This window comes from Coturnix japonica, chromosome 12 (genome assembly GCF_054131305.1).
Source record: "Coturnix japonica strain WE chromosome 12, WE-NBRP24, whole genome shotgun sequence".
Taxonomy (NCBI): domain Eukaryota; kingdom Metazoa; phylum Chordata; class Aves; order Galliformes; family Phasianidae; genus Coturnix; species Coturnix japonica.
This window is the reverse complement of record NC_140674.1, coordinates 19,594,439-19,617,008: the sequence shown is the minus strand read 5'-3', so window position 1 is coordinate 19,617,008 and position 22,570 is coordinate 19,594,439. Positions and strand designations below refer to the sequence as shown.

Here is a 22,570-nt window from a genome sequence, read left to right as displayed (position 1 = left end):
ACAGAGAGCGCTGGTATATAAAGGTTTTAAGAGATTGGTGTATCAACCAAAACGTAGAGCATAACAGATCCATGTTTGGTTTATTTTAACACTTACATTCCCATTCAGAAATAGATTCTGGATGCAAAGGGTGCAAGAGTAAAAGTGGTGCTCTAAAAGCAGAGCTCTCCTTGTCTAAATGTACCTGGTACATAAACTTTAGTTTCCTTTTAGTCTTAGATGGGACCTACTGAGCAGAGAGCCTTGACACACAACTGTGCTTTGTATAGTACTTGGTTATTTTTTCCCCCAGAAACAGTCTGCTTGTTTATGGGTTATGTATCAAAGAACAGTGGGACAGAGGGCTGAACTTCATGTATTGTCAGCTGGGAGTTGTGTTTGAGGAGAGGACAAGTGTTACCCCCTGGTTTTGTCAGCAAAGTATTCCATGTTACGCAGCTACTGCAACTGAATTGCAATGTAGCAGAGGTTGCAATATTTGCCTTTACGTTACCCAAGGGCATGGTGGGGGAATGGCTTGCTTTGAATAAATCTTAATAAGCATATGACTTTATGCTTCTGCTTTTCTTTATTCTGCTAGTGCTGTTCATTCCTATTAACTGTATCATAGAAGTCAATACAGCCATTCCTGGACACGTGGCAACAGCACATGAGAGGAATTTATAGGATGGGCTCAGGCTGTCATTACAACAATTGTCAGCTTCGTTCTTTTATTTATGGAAGAGCGGTGCAGATGAATGTACCTTTATCTGCAAATTTTTAGGCAATTCTAATAAAAGGAGATATGCATGAATTATCAGTACATGATGTTCTATTCACTAGAGGGAGAGTCATTTAAAAAAGCCTGCTAAGTGAGACATGGTTGCTAAGTAAGGCAAGGGTTTTATTAGACCAACTGACGTAATGGAAAAAGAAAGCAGGCAAGATTTTGGGCATACAAAGAGCTGCTTTGGATGTGAAACAAACAGCAGACTGTGCTAAGAATGGGCTAAGAACAATTGCTTTGAACTTAAGTTAAATACGTTAAGTGCTGAGGTAATGTGAGAGGAAGGAATAGCTGGCACACATGGGCTGTTGAGTAGTGGAGGTGACATGGAAACAGAGCAAGGGTGGTTTGGGGAGTAGTTCGAGGCAGCCTGAAACTACGCTGCTAATGCCTTCTGTCTGGCCTTGCAGTGTTGGCAGGGTCAAGGAATAGGAAGCATGGAACAGTCTAACAAATATCTAACTGCAATCTCTTCATGGAGGAAGAAATACATGGGGCAGTGGGGAAGGGATCTGAAGGAGCCACCCAGGGATAATGCAGTCCATCCACAGAAACCTTCACCCAAGAACCTTACAGATGGGATGTGGGCAGACTGATGTGCCTTAATTCCATGTCACCAAACTCATTGCTCTTAGTCAGCAGCAGAGCCATGTGCTTCCATTCCCAGAGCTGACTAGAATTCTGTCTCCTGTGAAGAAGAGGACTAAAAAGTACTTTTGAAAGCTGGGGGAGAGACCCTGGGGGCTGATGGATCTTTGTGTTCTGGTGCGAATTGTCTGGTGTGCTGTGGTTGACTGCTGCAGCTGTGGTCTCCAGGGAGCTCCTCGGTGGTGTGGAGGCATATATTACATTCTGCAGAACAGTTGCTTAAGAGATGGAGATTGTGCTGCTTTCATTTTGGGAAAATCTGAAATGTAGTTCTGAAGATGTCTGTTTGAATGGTTGCATTACAGATAGTGTGTGTGTTGGTTCACTGAAAGTGTCATTTAGGGTAATGGAGACTTGCAGCTACTTCAGATTTCATAATGGAAATCACATCCACAACTATGCCCTGGTTGTTCTGTCTGGAACTATTTGGTTGTTTGTTTCTTTTACTTTTTATTTTCCATCAGCAGCACCTTTCAGAGACCTGCTTGGCTTTCTCATTTGAGGTATTCTGCATGACTGTAAGCCCCTTAGTGTTGAACCTTCTCCAATAGCTGTGCATGGGTTGCTGCTTTTCATGCCATTTGGGGAAATACCATCCAGCAGTACTAAAATGGGGAGGGCAGGAATGGTTCATTTGTGGTGCCCACTTTTTCAGTTCTCATGTTGCTTACCATAGGTGTGCCATAGTTCTGGTAGACCTCCTTATAGAGAAACTGGCAGGATGATATGCATTAGAATGATAAAGATTATGATTTGGCAACCAAGTCTTGGTCTGTTTTATTGAAGGTAAAACAAATAAAACCAGTGCTGATTAGCTGAGCCAGAGGCTGCTTCTTCCTCTTCTTTTGGTAACCAAAGTCACAGCTGATGCATCTACTATTATTGTAGAGCAGCTTTGATCTAGGCAGGAAGCTTTTTCCAAGTATTTAACTCATTGGTAAAAATGACCCTGCTTATAGGATTTTCCTGTTCTGCACAGGCTTAATTTAATGATGTTGGTAAGCCACCTGAAGACCTACAGATGAAAGACTTCTCATTAGAAAGGCTTCATTGTGTGGTGTTCAGACATAACGAGGCTGCAAAGTACTTTAGGCCCCTGAGGTTAAAAAAAAAGCCCTGTAAATCCTGAAAGAGATATTGCCAATATCCAGTGTAGCTAATGGTAACTCTAACTGCCCAGCAGCCGTTGGGCTAGAAATATTATTATTTATTGTATTAATGGTGAAAACAAACTGCTTTCTATCCATTCTATCACAACCTCACATTCGTGCCTTTGTTGGTTAACAGCGTGTATTCTTAATTTTAGAGATCCCTGGTCAGGCTGATGTTTCTGGGAGAACTGCCCTTCTAGCTGTGTGGCACACCTGCTACGTGTTTACAGATGCTAAATGAGAATAGATATACAAAGTTCACGGTTTTGTCTCTGTGTTTTAATCATTGAGGTTTACATTTGTAAAGGCTCAGTGGCTAGAGCTCACTGTTCTGATGGGGTTTAATTACTACATTAGCAGTCTGCATGCTATTCCAGAAATAGCTTTATTTCAATTTTGCTACCCGAGACTACTGTACTGAAAGTCACCAAAAAGTGCTTTGTAGCTTCAGTTGTACTTTGTATGCTCTATGCAGAACTATTTTCTGTTGTTCAGAACTTTCCAATTTACGCCAGGAATAGAATTAGAGCAAGGCTGACAGCATCTCTGCAAAACCCTTGGTCCTTTTGTACCCAGAGCTAGGAAGCAGGATGAGGATTACATGCCATTCTACAAAGCAACACTTTTATTTTCTCTTGCTGTTTTTGGAATCATCAGTAGGGAACAACTATGCTTTCTCTTAAAAATCTCATGTGCTTCCCTGAGGAGACCGGTAGCAGAGAGGGGCTCTTACAGAATGCCCTTTTCCCGCAACAATTGCTTAGATACATCTTATCTGCACTTGAATCAATGGAGCAGCTCCCATTGAATCGTGCAGCCTGAATTTCATTGTAAGTTTTGTTCAGTTTACACGCTGTTCTCTGTGGGCAGAATCTGTTTCTATTATTTATGCTCAGTCTGGCTATCTGGTAGCTGCCCTGCAGAGGTCAGTTCCTGTTTCCACCCTGGTCTGTCAGCTTGATAGTGGCTGCTGTGTGCTCCATAAGGAGCTCCCATCACTTCCAGCACAGGCATGGATGGCCTCAAGCGCCTTTCAGGCTCCCTCACCTCAGCCATCAGCTTTTTTGCTTATGAGGCACCATCCTTTGTCAGCAGAGCCTCATCTGAAAGACCATTGTTATCTACAGACAGCAAAGAGTGCTGAGTCGTCCGTCACATCCTACTCAGGCACTTCAAGTCTCATTTTCTGGGAACAAGGTACAATCACATTTTGCTGGCCTAGCTGTTCAGAGGCCAGCTCCTGTGCAAAAATTGCTACCAGGATTGTGTTCCTGCTCATGGCTTATGCAACCAATACAGTAATGAAATCTTGGTTCTGTTCAGGTCTGTGACAGTTGCCAGGCTGAATTCCCTGGGCTGATTTGTCAGGTGTTGATGGGTGCTGTGCTCTTGTGATCGGTTCAAGGTGGAAAAAAAGTCACAGATCCACGGTATTTTTAGTAGTGTTTCAAACTCTTAACTGTTGCAGGTGGCATAGCTTTATGCATGTTCTTCCCAGATTATCAGATACTGCATTGGAGAGAATATAAAGTGACATATATATATATATATATATATATATATATATATATATTTTTTTTTTTTTTTTTTTTTCTTTCCCCAAAGGCCAAATGTCTGCCCCATGTTGGAGCTGGTGTTGGTGGGACACCAACAGCCGTGTGTTCAGGCCTTCAGCCGCATGGTGAAGATGTGGAAACAGGGCTGCACAGGGAGGAGGTGGTGCATGGGATACGAGAGGAGGTAATTAGTGATATAAATGAATTCTGGTACTGACATTTGAAAGCAGTTTCTATGTGCTTTGAGAGTTCAGTCTGTGGAATCTCCTGGGATATATGTAACTTGGTTATGAACATATCACATCCTGTTGAGACCTTAAGTCTGTTACTGGGTGGAGAATGTGACTTGTGTGTTTTGGCTGCTTCATGGCCTTCTTGACTTAGCTTTAAATCACAATTTTGTACTTTGCTACTGATGAGATGTAAATAAGCTGACTTGTTCTCTTGAACTGTTTCTCTTTGAAGGTCTGGTTACTACACTGTGTACAAGCAGGTGTACAGGATGGAGCACCAGACAGTCTATAAGTGCTGCCCTGGGTGGGCTCAACACAACAGCGAACCTGGCTGCTTGCATAGTAAGTTGATAGCAAAACTGTGGCAGAACAATGACTGGGATGATCATATCCTTTGGCCTTTCTGCATTTTCTTTCTAGAAAGATTTTTTTTTGCTATTTGTAACTGGAAATTCTAATTATACAGAGGTAATCTATAAATGGAGAGGAAGCAGCAGTTAACTTTCCACCCTGAGGTTCTCCAACTGATGAGAGCCTGTTTCTATCAGTAATTTTTAAGCACAATTGGGTATTCTTCTAAAACGTGGAATTAAGTTTAAATGATTGGAAAGCACTTTATCCACTGTTAACAAGACATCAGTAGAAGACAACAATCCACTCACTGTTTAGTTTTGCTACTCTTTCATCAGTGGTTGTTTTCTGTTTAAAAGCAAGCATCTGTTCCTATGTATTTTTAATCTTTGTACCAACTTGAGGACTGCATTCATAGAGCTTGCTTTTGTGGTTTTTTTCCTCTTTATTCTTTAAAGCAACAACAAAAAATATCCAACCACCTGAGAGCCTATTAGCATCAGTATGAATCTGCATGTTTAGTGTGCACTTCTTCTGTTGTAAGAAGTCAAAGGCATGTTCACAATCTGTATATTAGTATCTTGCATAAAGGAATGAGACATATTTGAGCACTGGTGGCAGTACAGAATTATTTTCTTCTGAAAGAACAGTTGAGACTTGTTTCAGATTCCTTCAGGCACAAATGCAGCTGAAGTATTCTTTCATATTTGATACTCTCAGTAAATTTGTCTCAAGGAGGTGGGATTTAACCTGTTCTAAGTGAATGATATCCTAAGTCAAAAGAAAGGGAAAATACCTTCATTTCCTCAAACATAACATCATCTATACCCTGATGTTGCCTGCCTGCCCAGTGCTGCATTTACCCTTCAGCAGTTCATCCCTTCAGTCCTTCAACATACTTTGAGTCCTATGAAATTGATTTCTACCTTTGAAGTGTCTTCAGGTGAAACAGTGTTGCTTTAGACTTAATTTTATTAAAATCAAATTGAATCCTGTCACCATTATAAAAACATAGAATGCAGGTACATATATGACTTTAAACAAATTTCATTTTATTTGGACATTCCTGTTGTAGCAGACTATGACAAGAATAGGTAATTCTGGAGAATTCTTGGCACAAAACAAACAAAGCCTGCTCTGTTTTGTTCTGTCTGTACTAGTGCTGTGTGCTGACAACACTTGCTTCAATGGAGGAAAGTGTTCTGAAGAAGGACCTCACGTGTGCCAGTGTCCTGCAGGATTTCAGGGTCCTCGCTGCCAATATGGTGAGTCAAATGTCAACTATTGCAAGTGCATCTGTGATGAAGAGTGTTGCTCTGTGTCTGAGTAAAATGCATATAGAGGAACACTTACTATAAACAGAAATACCTTGTTATTGCTGGCTGTTGTGATTGGGATAAAGGGTTTCTTTTGTATCAGACAGGTGGTAATTTTCTTTCAGTCATCTTGGAGAAGTCAGCAAATGTTGCAACAGGTTTGTGTTTTCTGGAGCCTGGCCATAGAGAACAAATATTCATTTGTAAGCAAACATTTGAATAGAGTGCAGAGCCCTTCAGAATGAATCTTCTGACACCAGGCTGCAGGATGCCAACCTCTGCCTTCAAGCAGTGTTACTTCAGCTAAGCAGACCCCAGCAGTGATGCTGCTGTGGTTCTCTGTATGGGCAGGGAAGAAATATCCAAGTTTATATGTAGCTTGGTGTGACACCAATGGAGATTGCTTTGTTATTGTAGAGCTGCTGCTTCAAGGTAAGCAGGATTAGAATCTCTATGGAGCCTATATAAGAAGCTTTAACCAAGTGCAGTATTTCTCAGCAGATTCTGAACTGTCCTCACTAGACTTTTGAGTCTTCCTTCTGTTGTCTGGAAATACCTACAACATTAGAGCACTTCCAACAGCAGATTATGTGGTTGTAGCACGTGGATAGCAGAGATCAGATTTTCAGCCTGAAATGAGATTGTGCAGTCTCTATTTCACAGGTTGGTGGCTGCGAACACTGCAGAAACAAAGTGAGGCATCCTGCAGTCCTCGCTCTTTGCAGTCGGGTGGAACTTTATCTTGGTGGCTTGTCTGCTTTCTATTGATTCCGAAGGTTTGAATGGAATTTCAGCAGTCATCATTTTCAGGTTTATAAAGTAGCTGCTATCGCAGCCTGGCAGGAGTGAGTTTATAAATTAAATTCTGAAGGGAAAAGCCTCTCTTCTGAAAGAACATCATGGACGTTTCACCTGCCTAACAAAAGCAAGGTAATTTAGAGTGTAAGGCTTTTTAACCATTGCAGGCATCTCCAGTCAGATGATTGTGAGGCTTGTATCATATTTGTTGCAAACAAAACTAAAGGAAATGTTTGTGGAGCTAGCAGCATTTTATTTTCCTGCCTGAAGCTGGAGCACTGCCATTTTAGGTAGCCTGAGTTTAATGTGATTGTGTTACCTAACTGTAGTACGTTGTTTTTTAAATGGTCATTAAATCTCCTCTATCTTCCCTCCTACATATTCAACTTTACTGAAAAATAGTTGTCCTATGTGTTAAGTGTAGGAAGGAAAAGGTGATCTCTTCTACCAAAAGCTTTGGCTCTGAGGGTTCAGTGGCACAAATGAGTGTCAGACCATAACTTACAGTTTTTGAATATGATCTAGGTAATGTTAATTGCGATGGTGTTTCACTATGGCATCCTTCCTGATAACCCTGGTATTGGCCACTGTTGGTGCTATGGCCTCATCTCAGTGTCCTCACAGTGGAGGCCCCATTAGCAACTCATAACACCCTCATTTGGTCATGTTCCAAGTTGTTATGTGTATCCCATCTATTATATTCCTCCCTCCAGCCCCTCTGCTCATCTACTTTCTGCTTCTGTTGTTCAGCATTGACAGCTGATTCAAAAGTTTGGCATATGCAAGTGTCCTTCATGATCACCATGTTTGGCAATATGTTCCACAGAGACAATGTTAGTGAAAGTTAAAGAAAAAAAAAAAGAGAAGAGTTATTTAAACAACAACAAAAGAAACCCACAAGAACCAGTGGAAACATATTTCAAGATCTTTCTAATCTGTTCTTCTCTGTGTTTCATGTTTGCACCTATGTTTGTTATTAAGTATGTCATCTTCCTGGAGATCCAGCTGTTATGTGCTCTGCATGGTCTGTCCCACAGAAAGTTTGTGGCAGATCATTGGGAATGACTGACGATGGCCCCATGTATCATGGCAATGTGAAGCAGAGGTGATTATTCACAATTGTCACAATCAAATCTAATGACTTCTCGAGGTGTTTTAGCAGCCTGTAGCACAACATTATTTCTGATTAGATGCTGAGAAGGTTATGATTCCTGTAACAAACTCCATGTAATTGTGACTAGAAGAGATGCATTACTGCATCTCTTGTACACCTCCAAGTTTTATTATTTTATCCACACAAGCAGCAATAAAAACTTAGTAGGAAGATTTATGAGTGGAATGGTTGAGCTCTTCATATAGCCATTACAAGGATTCAGTAACAGATTGAGCTGTCTCTCTCTTTGTCTGTTGCAATTTGTCTTGTATTAATAGACTTATATCAATTACACTATAAACTTATGAGCTGTGTTTTTTTTACTTGTTCAGAAGTTGAGATTCTCATTTTTGTTGAGCCCAGAAAAAGGGACATAAGACCTGTAATAATTAACAAAACGCAGTGCCAAGAATTAAATCTGCTTCAGTGCTCATTTCATTGTTATTTGCTAGTTGTCCTGGTAATCTCAGCCACCTGAGCTGGACTTAGAAGTGAGTTAATTTGATTTAGCTTGTTTAATTCAGCCTTGGAAGCTGTTCTTGGATATGCAGCCAGTGAGAGCATTCCAAATTCTGCAAACAGAAATAATCTTCCCTCCTTGTATAAATAAAAATGCCCATTGCAAAAATTAAGGATTAGTTTTGACACTTAAACCAAGATCTGATGACAAAAGGTTTACTGCTCTTTGATGAAGCTCCTCCTCCTCTGACATTAATGCACAAAATAAAGGAACATGCTTTGTTGGTTTGACCAAAGCAAAAGTCTTCCCTTACAAAGACTGCAAAAAGCTACTGTGACAAGCAAGGTGACCAAAGCTGGGCATCTCTGTGAAGATGAGTATTTTCAGATGGTGCTTAAAAATAGGCATGGAAGAACCAAGGCAGGATCCTCAGAGAATGAGGTTTTCTGTCTTAATCACTGGAGAAAGGCTGAATGCAAGATAGAATATTCCAGTGTCTTACTGACTCAAAGTACAGATGCTTCAATTTTACAGTGCAGTAATTGCTGTAATGCAGGGGAAACTTCTTTTCCGCTAGCTAATGTAAATTGCTAAATATGACATGCTTGGGAAGCAGTGTGGTCTATGAATGCAGTGCTTGCCTGATGTGTGAGATAAGAGCTGTTTTCCACCTGTCACTGACCTTGGATATGAATCCAATAACTTTGGCAAATTATACCGCCGTGCCTCAATTTCTTTGTATGTGAAGTGCTGATAATAATAGTTCATTTCTTTGTAAAGTGCTTTGAGACCTAAGTAATTAAGCATGAGATAATAGCATTGGAATGTGTATATAAAGGCAGAACATCCAGTGCACGGTTAGCTAAAATGAAATGCTTATGTGATGGACATTTATCAGTTCATTGACTAGCTGTCAATCTATTCCTTAAATTTGGTCACACACTATTAAGGTATTGAACTGTATAAAGATTCTAGTAAACAACTGTGAGCACCTCCTGCTGTGGGTGGGTAAGAGTTTGCATTACAGAACTATTAAAGCAAAAATGTTTGTTAATAAATATTGAATTAAGTGGTATAAAGCCTAATGGACCTTCTTGCAACTGAAGAATGCTTTTTCATGGTGAATGTGTCCTTCTTTCTTTCTCTAGTAAATGTCTCTAGGAGTTACATGATGAATGTTCTTCCTGCATAATACTTGTCTCTTGGAGAAATGCATATTTTCTTCTGTGAGACTGAAGACCTGGATAAGCTTTACAGCACAGTGTATATATATCCATGACTGTACTATTCATTTTAACTTCTTTTTGAAATCCCTTAAAAAGGTAAAAGTCAAACTTAAAACTGCCCACAGTGTCACCCACAATGACGCCTTTAGGTTCATCTTTCCCACAAGAACAAGATCATGTTTCTGGTTTTGAGGTTGGATTAATACTTTGTGTGTTGATCAACACAGTGCTGTTGATTACAAGGCAGATGTAGGCTTCAAAAGCCTTCAAAGTAGTTAATTTATTTAAATATGACTATTATTAAAGCACAGTCACAGTGAGCAAGGTGTTTCATCACATGTTCATGGTAGACCTTGAAACTTCCTTTGTGCTGTGTTAGCATAGGGGAGAGGAGCAGCACAAGGAAGCAACTTTTGTTGGTGCTTTGCTGCCTTTACTTATGTGGAGGTTATTTAGAATCCTTCTAGGGAAGGAGTTGACTGGAACTGAAGGATGGGGATGATCAGTTTCTCACTGGTTTCATGCTGCAGTCCAGGCACAGAGGCAGCTCTTGCCTTGCGATGTCATATGAGCTTGGCTCTTAACGTGGTCGCTGTTACTTAACGGTGAGAGAAGCAGTGTTAGCTGTATATGTTTAAGTATTTCAGAATGCTTTTCTGTGTGGGGAAAATGGTGGATGCAGTTTGGCTTTTTCTACTGCATACTTTTAATTTATGCTTTATTAGTGCAAATTTGAACAAGCACAGCATTAAAAACTATATGCTGCAGGCAGTTTTATGTAGTTAAAGTATTAGCAACAGAAAGTATGCTGACATACCTTTGGTGTTTAAAATTAGTATATTAATCAGAGCAGCTATTTATAGTTAGTGAACTGAATTGATTGTTTTTCCTGCTATATCCTATGCTACTTAGGAGTAATTGATCTCATCTTGCCTTAGTGTTTTTCTTGTTCCTACCCATCTTGCTTTCTCAGTCCCTAATTAATTTACCAACTTGAATGACATTTGAGACATGAAGTCTTCTGACTTAACCTTTGAGCAGATTCTCCTCTTGGTGAAGAGCTGGAGACCTCCAGCTCATCAGTGACCTAATTGTCTTGAAAATCTTTGATTCCAATTTGTACTTTTTTTTTTTTTAAACCTAAGCCTTAATATGGCACATACAAACCTCATATTTGCTTTTAAATATTATCAAATAGGAAAGAAAACACCACTTTAATTTTTTCCCCCATTTTTAAGATCCATCTCCTACATACAATGTCAGTTCCTACATGTAGATTCATAGGAAGTTGTCTGATGACAGTGAGTAAATGCCTTCTGTTTTTGGTTCTGTGTTAACATCCTATTCTCTAATCTGTCTTCTCTCCTCTGGCAACTGATAGATGGCCTGATACTTAAAACAGATTGTGGTTTGGATGATAAACTATATGCATATGTAGTCACAAATTCTTACAGAGGTTAAGTTAGACCTAAATATAAAATGCCAGAGCTGACTAGAAATACAGGAGAGAAATGAGTCAAAAGTTCTGTGCAGATGCTTTTAAAAGACAAATTTAGTGCACAAAATGCCACAGAAGGTCCAAGCTATCCATAATCTCTCAAGGAAAAGTTATGGGCAAGATAAAGTGACATTATCTGTTCAATTGACAGATAACTGTTGATTCAGAGATTTAATTCCAGTTGTGAGCAGGACCTCATAAAGGATTTAAAAAGCAAAAGCACGGCTTTCTTCAACCTTTCTAGTTCTCCTTCTTTGCCCTTTCCCTGCATTCACTTCTCTCTTTGCATGCATCTCACCTTCATCTTTGCAGTCTTTGGGAACACCTTTCTGCATTGGGAAGATAGGAACCTCTACAGGTGTTTTTTTGTTTTTTTTTTTTTTTAAAGAAAGCTCTTTAAAGAGGCCACTAAAAAAAGCTTACAGAGATAAAAGCTTTGTCACTTTAAAATGGGAATGGTAAAAGCAAAATCACAACTGGCTCCCACCTAGGTATGACAGGATGTAATAATCAGCCCATCTTGCTGATGTGCTTGGGCTTTGCTGCCATTAGTGTGGAGTGGCAGGCAGGAGGGAACAGCAAACAGATGTCAAAAGTAAATGAACCTAAGAATAACCACCTGAGAGCAAATTCACCCTTATTCCAGCATCTGTTGGGCTTTCTCACCAGTTCTCAGGAGTGACTGGGCTGCTGCAGGTTTCCAAAAAGGTACAAATTGTAACTCCCTACAAACAAAGCTTGAATTAATGTTTTGCTTACTACTTTGGTGATGTTGTTCTGAAGTGTTTCTGCCAATTGCTGTTATTTCTTCCTGGAGTTTTTTAGAAGCTTTCAGGCATTTCTTTGCAAAAGCAGAGACCTCCCTGAGCAGCACTTAAAGGACAGTGAATGAGGAAGTCAAATTTAGGCAGTTAACTTTTTGCTGACATATGAATACAAACAATTTGACTTAAAGAAAAATCCCCGAAAAAACAAAAAACTACAACAAAGCTATACCTCTGAAAGTACATCTGCATCTATTCAGTCAAGACTGAACTACATATAAGTGATGCAGGACATGGACACTGGACTTTGGAGATGATTTTGCCCTCAAAGGAAGCCCTGTGGTTCAGTCTGCCATCCCTCACCTGCAGTCTTCTCAAAGTGGATGCTGGTATTTGCTGTGTTCTGCAGTCTGTGTTTTTTAAGGCTTAAGAGTAGATCAATTAATATGTACCCTGCAGGAAACTCCTTCTGTCTTGTGTCCTGTCCTTGGGTGTCCTACCAGTGTTTTCAAGGGAAGAGCTATCTGTCCTGAGCAATCATCCACCTTGTTTTCTTGGTTTAAGTGACTGCAATAGAAATTTGTAAATAAATACAATTTTACAGTCATTTAACATCATTTTTCAGTGCCAATGTTTGTTTCATCTAAAAGAGGAAAAAGAGTTGATTACATTGTCTAGAAACAGAGGCAGAATCTTGCCAGCAACCACTCAGCGCTGCTGCTCCCTTCGATATAACTGAACTCACAGTCGTGGCAGCTGGATTTAATTATAAGTCTGCAACCCTGCGGTTTCAGCAGCAGCTGCTGAAGAATGGATAACGCAAGTAGCCTTCAAAGCCATTCACATTAGAGATAAAACCTTGTCATTCACAGAGACAGCTGATGGAACAAGTATTAAAATGAACAAAGATTTCCCTGGGGAGGTTGCAATGCGAGGTTTGTTTTTTGTCTCTCTGGCACTTGCTCAGGTATGTCAGGTATGCTGTTTTTTATTCTCTTTCCAAATCTGCAGCCATTCACAAACAAGCACTAAAAAATCCCATCACCAAATGTATTGTACAGTGATGTGAGCATTCGAGTGACTTCCATACAGCTGAGCAGTTGGGGCTAAGCATGGCTTGTGTTATGAGCTCTTGTTTAAATAGTTTTAAAAGGAAGCAGTACCAGGCTGCCCAGAGCCACATCCAGCCTGGCCTTGGATGCCTCTGGGGATCGGGCATCCAACCTGTTCCAGTGTGTATAATTTGGCTGTTAAAAATGATGTTTTTTGGGGTTTTTTTTGGTTTTTTTTTATACTTTCCAGTTCTCCTAGAATTTAAATTTGATTTGAGTGTTGGAAAATGGTAACATAGAAATAACTATCTCCACAGGCAATTGGAAATATTCCCAACTCAGATGGGAACAAGAGCTACTTCTAAATGACATGGAAATTCTATATTTGTTACAGATCTTAGGCTTGGTCTCAAACCCAATTGTGTTGGTACCATTCAGCATGATGTGCCTTTTACATCTGAAGAAATATTTGTGTCTAAAATTTCTTTCGTCAGAAAGGCAAAACTGTCTCTTCATTAGTCTTACACTTAACTTGGTGCAGTAAGATTAACTGCTTGTGCTTAGGTTTCCCCATGTTCAGAAGGGTTTTCTGCTGTCTCTAAAAGGATTACAGTTGTGCAGTAAACTATTGGGTTTGTAGAGCCTTTAACTGTGGAACAACTTTTCAGCCTCACTTCAGGCATTCCCTGTTGTTGTTTTCTAGCATCACTGATCACAGATCTTTCTGGAGATGACTTCCTATGCTCTTCTCAGTGCTGAGATGAGTAATAATTTGGAATATTTTGGAGTTTTCTGACTAATGTGAAACTCGCTGTTCTCAGAAAATAAGTCATGTTTTTAAGGTACGTTTTGCTGGGCATGCCAAGCAACAACAATCACTCACATTCTATATTGTGTGGTTCAGAGCTATCCCACACAACAATTCCTAGGCATTTTCTTGGGTTCCCTTCTCTCCTTTTCAGTAACAACAAAGAGTTGAAATGTAGGAATATGCTGCTTACTGAGCACGGTTTTTATTTGTCTGGGCAGGTATTTGCTGCTTGTGCTTTGTCACCTCTCCTGCAGTGGACAAGAGGCTGCAGATAAAATGCTCTCTGGAGATAGAAACCCTCGTTCCCATGGCTCTCTGAAATTCTGTCATTGCTATTGCTTGTCTCACTCGTCCTTCTTTCCTTTCTTCCTTGTTCACTTTTCCTCTTGTCCTCACTACTTCTAAAGCCAGAAGTTGTACTAAAACTTCACATTCAAGCTATTTCAAGATTGTTTTCTCCTTCTTCAGCAGCTCTCTAATAACCTCTTCCAAGTACAACCAAAGTGGATAACGTCAGCTTTGTTTAAGGGCCACATGCCATTTTCTTTTTTTTTTTTTTTTAAAGCTATTCGAGGTATTCTGATAGTGTTCATCACTTGTAGAGTATTGCAGTGAAGGGAAAGGTGTCAGTCCTACCCTTTTTACAGAAGACTTATTTCTGTTTCCTTTTTTGTAAAATCTAATTGCTTTGGGTTCAACAAGAATTCATGGGCAATTGCTTCTCTCACCCATTCTGCAAGTACAGCTTTTGTGTTCAGGGTTGCTGACCTGAATCTGTTTTCTTTCACGGTAATCTCATACTGTTTGGAGCTCAGGAAAACTGACAGGATTCAGAGGAGGCAGCGCTGATCTCTTACTGTTCTACATCCTTTACTTCACATGCAAATACTATAAATCCTATTAATATATAACAAAAAATGAGTGATGATGGGGGGAGGAAAATAAGTCTGCTCCAGTGGGCACTTCAGGACTCATATTTCAATTTGTCTTCTGTCTCCTTTCTCTACATTGGTGTCTCCCAGAATGGAATGTACCTGCGTGTAAAAGTGTGATTTTTATTGATTTCCCTCACACCACCCCTCCCTTTTTCTATTCCCTCTATATTGCATTTATGCTATGGAATATAAGATATAACTGGGTAAGAAAAATGAAACTCAATATTTAAGCCTCCTGAATATTTTTTCTCAGCTTGGAACACTGTGCCCTACAGGATATATTCTTGAAAACGTGTGTAATGCTTACTGAACTGAATAGCCCTGTTTGCTCACTGTGTCGCTGGTTGAAGGACTGTTTATGTAAGTGATGGTTTCAATGGCGGTGCAGGTTTTCTTTTGGCACTCCTATGTTTCATGACTTATCTTGTATGTAGTCTGAAGTGAACTGAGTACTGAATGTTAGAGATGGTGAGAGCTGAGACTGCAGAGGCCTGCACAAACAGCCTGAGAGAAAACTTACCACAGCATAGGGTTGGACAGACAATAGTACTTCATTTTGGGGATTATTTTCAAGTTCAGAGAGTAGTTTTGCTCTTGCTCACGAGTTATTGCTTTATAAGAACAAATCATTACAGAAAACCTTCTCTTCTTTATTTTTATTTTTATTTATTTTTGTGGTGACCAGAACGTGTTTTCTGAATTCAAGCTGTGATGAGTTACAAGTTGAAACTTGCAACACCTTTGCTGCTTTTATGGAGCGCTGCAGCATATTTCCAAACTGTTTTATAGGTATAATATTTCAGGATTTCACTTACTATGGTCTTTAAACTGAAAAATAGTTGTGTAGAATTAAGCTGTCCCAAGTCCAGCTTGGCGGCTGTTCCACTGCAGACTTGTACGCTTCTCATTTTAAATCTTGTTGATCGAGTTATTCCATATTCCATTGCAGGTTTCTCACATAAATGACTTTTAAATCTCAAAGGGGCTGAAACAACTGATATGGCAGCCAATTCTGGATTTGGATTTTTCTGATCTTTTTTCCTTTGCTGACAGTGAGTGCACATGTCAGTCCTGACTCAGCGACTGCCCTTCATGGGCTGTTTTTTCCTTTGTGCCATAACAATATCTAAGAATACAACATCACCGCCTCAACCCAGGTCATTTTTAGTCTTTCAGCCTGGCAGGCTTGGACCATCCAGGCTTTGTAAAAGTATTAAAGTAGATGTTTAATGTAAAAAAAAAAAAAAATAAAAAAATTGCTTGGACTGACTCGTTTCATTTCCTTTGTCACTATTGTGTGCGCCAAATGAAAGAGCCAATAATAATCTTTTCAGGCCATTATTTAGACAGCTTTTTCACAAACTTTGCTTAATTCCTTCTCTGTTTTCTCTCCTCTTGATAGAGGTAGAAAGGACAAATATTAGATGTGGTTTACCATTTGCATAATGAGCAACCACTTCTGCTCAAAGTCACTGTTTCTGTCATACAATAATTTACATAAAAAATGAGCAAATATTTTTTCAAAATATCTGTCCCTCTTAAGAATAAAATCCATTTCAATATTCTCTTAGAGAACAGAGTTTTTTCCTTTGGTTTGGTGTTTTGATGCCTTGTTTTGTAAGGGTGAAATGGGGTCTTATAAAGATATGCTTTAGCGAATGCCTTTTCAGAAAATGTGTGTGTGTCTCTGCAGAAAGCTGGAGATGAATGACATTGAATTGAATGATTGATTGGCACCTGTGTTGCTTTCAAAATAAGTTTAAGAAAAAAATGAGTTCTTCTCTTCCCAAGATTCTGGAAGAAGCTGCTTGTAGACCCTCTCTGAAATTCACTTCCTCTTCATTATTTTTTTCTATCCTCATGTGTCATAAAGTGGTAATTTTGTAATTCTGTTCCAGTTTAGGATCACCTGAGATGCTTATTGTTTGATTTTTGTGGTCCTGCCATGCATAGATGTTGTCTGTCAGTGAACATGTAAATTTGAGTAGGGTTGTGTATGTATATATGCCTGTACACATACTGAAGAGAAGAGAGAATTGGTTTCCTAGATCTGTAGATCTGATGGTTTCTGTTGATTATTATTATTATTATTTTAACTGAAAGATCTTAAAGCTAAAGAAATTGTTTTCCTCTGCTTTGCTTACATTGATTTACTTGCATACATACAAAATATGCTCCAAGTACTAGATGAGTTCACTAGTACTAACCAGTCCCTGTGCACCCTGCATATGTACAAAGACATCTCTTTGAGCTAACCTCTCTCTCCAGTTACCATTCTGAAAAATTCCTCCTTGTAACATTGCAAGCAGAATCTTTCTTCAGAGGAGCTGTTTCTCAGCCAAGAGTCCACTGGGGCTAATGTTTCAGCATGAGCCTGGACATCAAGATCTAGGCACCATTAACTGAAGTGCCCTGATTACTTTAATTGACATAGAAATGCTGTTTCCAAGGTTACCATGATTTAATCTATAGCAACCTATGGCATTACTTTTTATATACTAAAAAGTCACTTCTTCCTCTAAATTCCTTTTGTGTTAGAAGTCAAATAGATTGTAGGAAGGGCAGAGGCTTTTCCAAGCACCAGTAAATATTGTCCTAATGCCAGTCTGAGTTCCTCTCATACAACTGAAGGTATAACTGGAGGGCTTGAAAACCAATCAGAAAAAGTTTTTGAGGCAGAATTTGTGTTCAAAAGGAAGAGCATTTTCCTGTTGTGAAAAAATTGTCAAATTCTCAGCTTGTAGGTCGTGGTACAAGTGAGAGAATCTGGTTGACTTTTGCTTGAGGTCTCGTGTATGTGTGACCCACCTCTCACTGAGTCATTGTGCTGGTTGTGCAGGTCCAGCATCACTTAATCTAGGTTTTGGCACACCTGCATTCCATGTTTGTGTGGAGGCCAAAGCGGTAAATGACAGTGGAAACCTCACTACTGCTGGAAGTAAAGTAAGAGAAATTCCATGAGATTTCCAGAGCAATTCTATAGCTGCAATGAGTTTAAATAAGGCTTGGTGACACACATGGGGATAGCAGACTATTATGCTCATCAGTCAGCTGTGTGGATGTGTAATTGTTATGGGCGTGCTGTCAAGACACTTTAAGGCTCCAGTGAGGAATTGTTTGCAAGAGAGGTTCATCATAAATTTTGTCATGTATGAGTGAAAACAATTTTTTCCTTATTGGACAGAACTGAAATATACACAGTTCTTATCCAATGAACATCTTCTTTTGAAGCCTTTCTGGATTGTATCTGCTTTATTAATCTATAGCCATTAAAGAAAATAAAAGGCTGCTCTTGGAGTCTGAGAACTTTTCATTAGAGAATTGGAGAATGCCACAATAGGTGTGAGGAACTCTGGGTGAATTTCCGTTCTGGTCCATGGCTCAGGTGTTTACAAGAGGAAATGATTTATGAGATTAATCTAGAGTTCAGGTCCTTGGCAAAGAGAAGAAGCAAGAGCAGCCTCTGAATAGCATAATGAAACTAAAGCATTTAATTTTTTTTAATATCTTTCTTCAAAGATCTCCCAGCTCTAGATGTGCAGTTGCTGATCTAATCTTAAATGATTCAGACATAAGAATCATCACAACTTGTGTTTGGAGATGCTGGGCAAGCCTTTCCCTAACATCAGGTTCTTGTTGGCTTTCTGTTTGCTTTTTTCTCCTTGCAGAATGGAGCACTTTTAATAAATTACACATTAGACCAACACCTTTAATTGAATAGGTGTGCAAAGGTTGTCCTCTGTTTTCATACTGAGACCAATCTTGCTGGGATGAGGACCCAGCTTAAGTCGTCCCAGCAAGGAAATGGTTTTAAATGCCTGAAAATGCCTTGGCCAGAAGATGACTACAGCAGTGCAGCCTCACTGTCTGCACTCTTCCTAGTGGTCTAGTCAGAGGTTGGCAGAAATCCCATCTGATAAACTGCCACAGACATAACACATGATGTAATCATAACTTAAATTGTTAAGAGGCCAAAGAATGTTATTTATTTATTTTTAAATAGAGTACAGTTGTAGCAGTGTTTTCCAAAGAATACTGTAAAAATTCTCAGTGCCAAGAAAATAAGCTCACAAACAAACAGCAAGAAAAAATCTCCTCCAGTCTTAAAAATGATTAATTCTGAATGGAGCACTTTGTGGTTTTTGGAAGCTACTCATCTCAGTACAGCACGCTTCTCTCTAGCAAATGCATTTGTGCAGCACACAAACACGTGTGTGTTTCTACAGGCACACTCTAGGAGTTTCTTATCAAATCCATTGAGGCTGGGTTGCAGTTCAGTGAGACACCTCCCCATAATAAAACAAGATTTCTCTGGTTTCAGTTTCTCAAAACAATGTTCAGACTGTAGAGTTTAAATTTCCACCTTTTGTTTTGTTCCAATATATTGAAAAATGATGTTAACATACTTTTCATCATTTTTCTCCTCATTTACATTCAACTGCTGCTCTGGGATTTGCCAGATTCAAACATTTTTTCATTTTACTATTTCTCCTCTTCACCAAAAAAACCAAAGTGATGGAGTAAGTGCTTGTACTGCAGGGCTGTTTAGAGCTGAATTCTTAGCTCCTCTCTGGTTGATTGAGAAACTCTCACTTTTTTTTTTTGCTTTCTTCTCTCCCCTTGCTTGGCTTTTCCGTCTTTTGTATTGTGTTGAAATGGTCCAGCTCATGTGTAGTAACAGATTTTGGTTTGGGTGGTGGAATTTTCTCAGAGATTCCTGTGCCTTTTGAGGATTTCTGAGCAGGGGCATTCTTCCACAGCAGGGAATGACAGGTATTTGTCTAAGGCTTTCACGCTGTCAGCCCAACTTGGTATTTTGCCTTAGTAGACCTCATGCACCTTCATTAGTGAGCGCTAACCCTGAGCAAGTTTTTATTTGTCTGTTCAGCTGTTACTGCAAGTCAAAGGGAATATTCTCCTGACTAAATACGGAGCCTATGAAGCAGTCATTTGTCCTGTTGAAATTAAAAATGAATTTAGCTTATGCTGCAAGATCTTGATAGTGCTGCTGCCTGTTTTTGCCTATAGTATTTTACTTCCCCAGCTAAAACTTTTGTGTGTCTTCTTTAAGGAACTGATTGTACTTCCAGTGGCCAACAATTACTTAAAGAAACCAGACAGCAATGTTTTATAAATCCACACACAGTAAATAAAGCACTGCAGCTGCTTTTGCAAACACTGTTCTGCTGTGGAGTCCTGGTTTTATAATGCCTTAGCAAGGAGGGAATTGGATACGCCGCTTCTGTTGTTAGGTAACCTCAGCAGACTGTTCCTACAAAGATGCACATGAAAAGACTCATGTCTATAGATACTGCCTCACTGCAGTTGCATTTCTACAACAACTTGAGGAATTGTTAACAGATGTGACACAGAAGTTCTTTCACTCAGCCTTTCTCCCTGGAATGGGGCTTCTTACAGAATTTCAAAGAGGGGATCTTTCTTACAGTCCATTTCCTAGGCAAAATAAATTACATTTTCAGATAGATTTGAGTAGACACAGTATATTAAAAAAATGCAACAAAAACTGATGGCTCTTAAGTTGTCCAGTGTGTAGTTTATTTGATATAGGGATTATTCCTAACATTATGTAAATGACCATCTCCTGTAAAACTTTAAAACATTTCTATTTTTAACTCTTCTGTTCCAATGCTTATTGTTTTTTCCTTCTCTTTTATCTGTAAATTTGAAACTTGTTGAAGGTATTTCAGGCTTTATACCCACTTACATTTTATTTTTATTCCTACATTGCTCACCATTGAACAGTCTGCTTCTGAAAACATCATTAATGGTGCTTTTCTGAGATATGTATTTCATGGGACCATGAAACACAGCTCCTGGTTCCATTTGTTACTACCAGCTTTCTCTTTAGGTTGTCAATTGATTAACCACTCCTCAGCTTCTGAAATAACGCTGAGCTTATCTTCTAATGAAATATTTGACAAATGCTAAGTAGGAACTCTGAATAAGAAAGGGAAGTCACAGGACAGTTTTCTGCTTTGGTTTTTACAGTTCTTCGAACCTTTTCGGGAAAAAAGATAAATGTTATTGAGACAAGTGGTGAAAGACTTTGCACACTGCAGCATCTTCCTGTTCGTTTGTACTGTTTATTGTTTTATCTTGTGGTTTGGTGACCCAGTGGTTGAGCTAACAAATCTGTCAGGTTTCTGAAGGCAGACAGGGCTTCAGTTTTGTTCAGGGAGAGTAGTGTCCCTGAGTGGTCCCACAGGGTGAGGGACAACATAGGACAATATGCAAGTATGGACACTTGCCTTCATTTCTGTCCTATGTGCAATGAAGTCTGACATCTTGACTGATGGGATAGAGCTGTTAGGGACCTTGGAAGTAAGGTAAGGAGAGAAAATGTCTGCTTCCTATTGCAGAGAGGGATGAGTTTGCAGGGGAAAGTGCTGAGATTTGGCTGCAAATACCACTTATTTGGACTTTGGTTCCACAAGCCTGTGTACATACCAACAGGGAACCTGCAGCACCCAGGCTCAATAAATAAATAAAAAGGACGTGATGACATTAAAACAGCATGTAAAGGCAATGCACACCTTACACAGGGGTGCAGCTGTGCAGGTGAGTGCCTCTGTTTGCTGAAGCTGGGAGGTGGAGCAGAGCCCTGTGGTGCTGTGGGTGAGCAGCTGGCTGGCTGGCAGCTTGGTGTGGTACCCAGTAGGTGGGAGAAGATGTAGCATGACTTTCTTACTCCAAATGGCACCCAGACAGAAAGCAGGGCAGCCCTGTTTTCCCTGCTGTGATTAATCCTTAAAGAAACTGGAGACTAGCTCATTAAAATGTTCAAAACAATTTGTTAATTAGCTTATCTGTTCAAAAGGATGTACCTAAGAGAGCATGGAATAATTGGACTGGAATAACTGGAATTCCAGTTTCTATGGAGAAGCAGATTCAGAACTTTAAATCTAAGCAAGAGGATGCAGTGCAATAACTCCCACTTCAAGCAAAACCATCTGAGAGACAGAATAACAAAGCTAATGGTAAGCCAGATCTCAAGCAATTCATTTCACTGGAGAAGCTGCCCCAGGGACTTAGGTCTTATTCCAGAGGAGCTTCACTACAAAATGTTTGTCCCCTTTTTTTTTAGCTGCAGTAGGGTCAGTCCTACCACTTTATTTCTCCTTTATTTCTCTATCTACCTACCTATCTATCTATCTAGTTGCTGTTGTTGCTAAGGTTTTTGTTTTGTTTGGTTTTGTATTAATTTTCATTCACCCCACACTTTCAGTTTGAAAAAAAATGAATCCAAATGGGTACTATTCATCTTCTGTGCTTCATCGTTTCATTTCATATCTTTTTTCCTAGAACTAAAATATACTTAGCCTCAGACCTGTGTGGCTGATACACTCACCCTCCATAAGGTTTCTCTATTTTGGATGTCCACTGAGACTTCCAGATAAATTGAATTGACCTGTGCAGCTCTCTGCCTGTTTCTCTTGCCTGATCCTCTTCTACACGGCATGCATACAGATTGAAATGAATGTGATTAACAGGAAAGAAAATCCTCATTTATAATTACTTTCACTTGCTATTGCTTAGCAATAGAACATTCAAAATTCTTTTTCTATTCTTCCCCTAAGATGTTGTGGTTTGTTGGGTTGGGTTTTGTTTTGTTTTTTTCTGCATGAACTTGTGTTTAAATGGATAATTGTGTAGACCAGTGTTTGTGCCATGGGTGGTTTGGAGATAAAATTGGTTAACTGAGAGCTTTGACTGCATGCCTAGTACTGCTGTTTATTCAGAAACACGTGTACCTTTTCACAGCTAAAGAAGACTCTGAACCGAGTGAAAGTAATAGCTCAGTGTTTTGGTATTCTTCCTTGTGATCATCAGC

General features: G+C 39.5%; 1 protein-coding gene across 50 annotated transcripts in view; it reads left to right on the top strand.

Moving 5' to 3' along the window:
- Window positions 1–22,570, top strand: part of LOC107318346 (uncharacterized) — a 183,110-nt gene that overhangs the window by 9,355 nt on the left and 151,185 nt on the right. For all 50 annotated transcript variants that reach the window (XR_014933382.1, XR_014933374.1, XR_014933380.1 and 47 more), the window contains exons 2-4: window positions 4,171–4,305; window positions 4,587–4,696; window positions 5,866–5,970. Coding sequence is in view for 2 of the 50 variants with exons in the window: in XM_085513310.1 (XP_085369436.1) it covers window positions 4,171–4,305; window positions 4,587–4,696; window positions 5,866–5,970 (350 nt within the window). In the remaining 48 variants the exon portion in view is untranslated. The remainder of the gene's footprint in view (window positions 1–4,170; window positions 4,306–4,586; window positions 4,697–5,865; window positions 5,971–22,570) is intronic.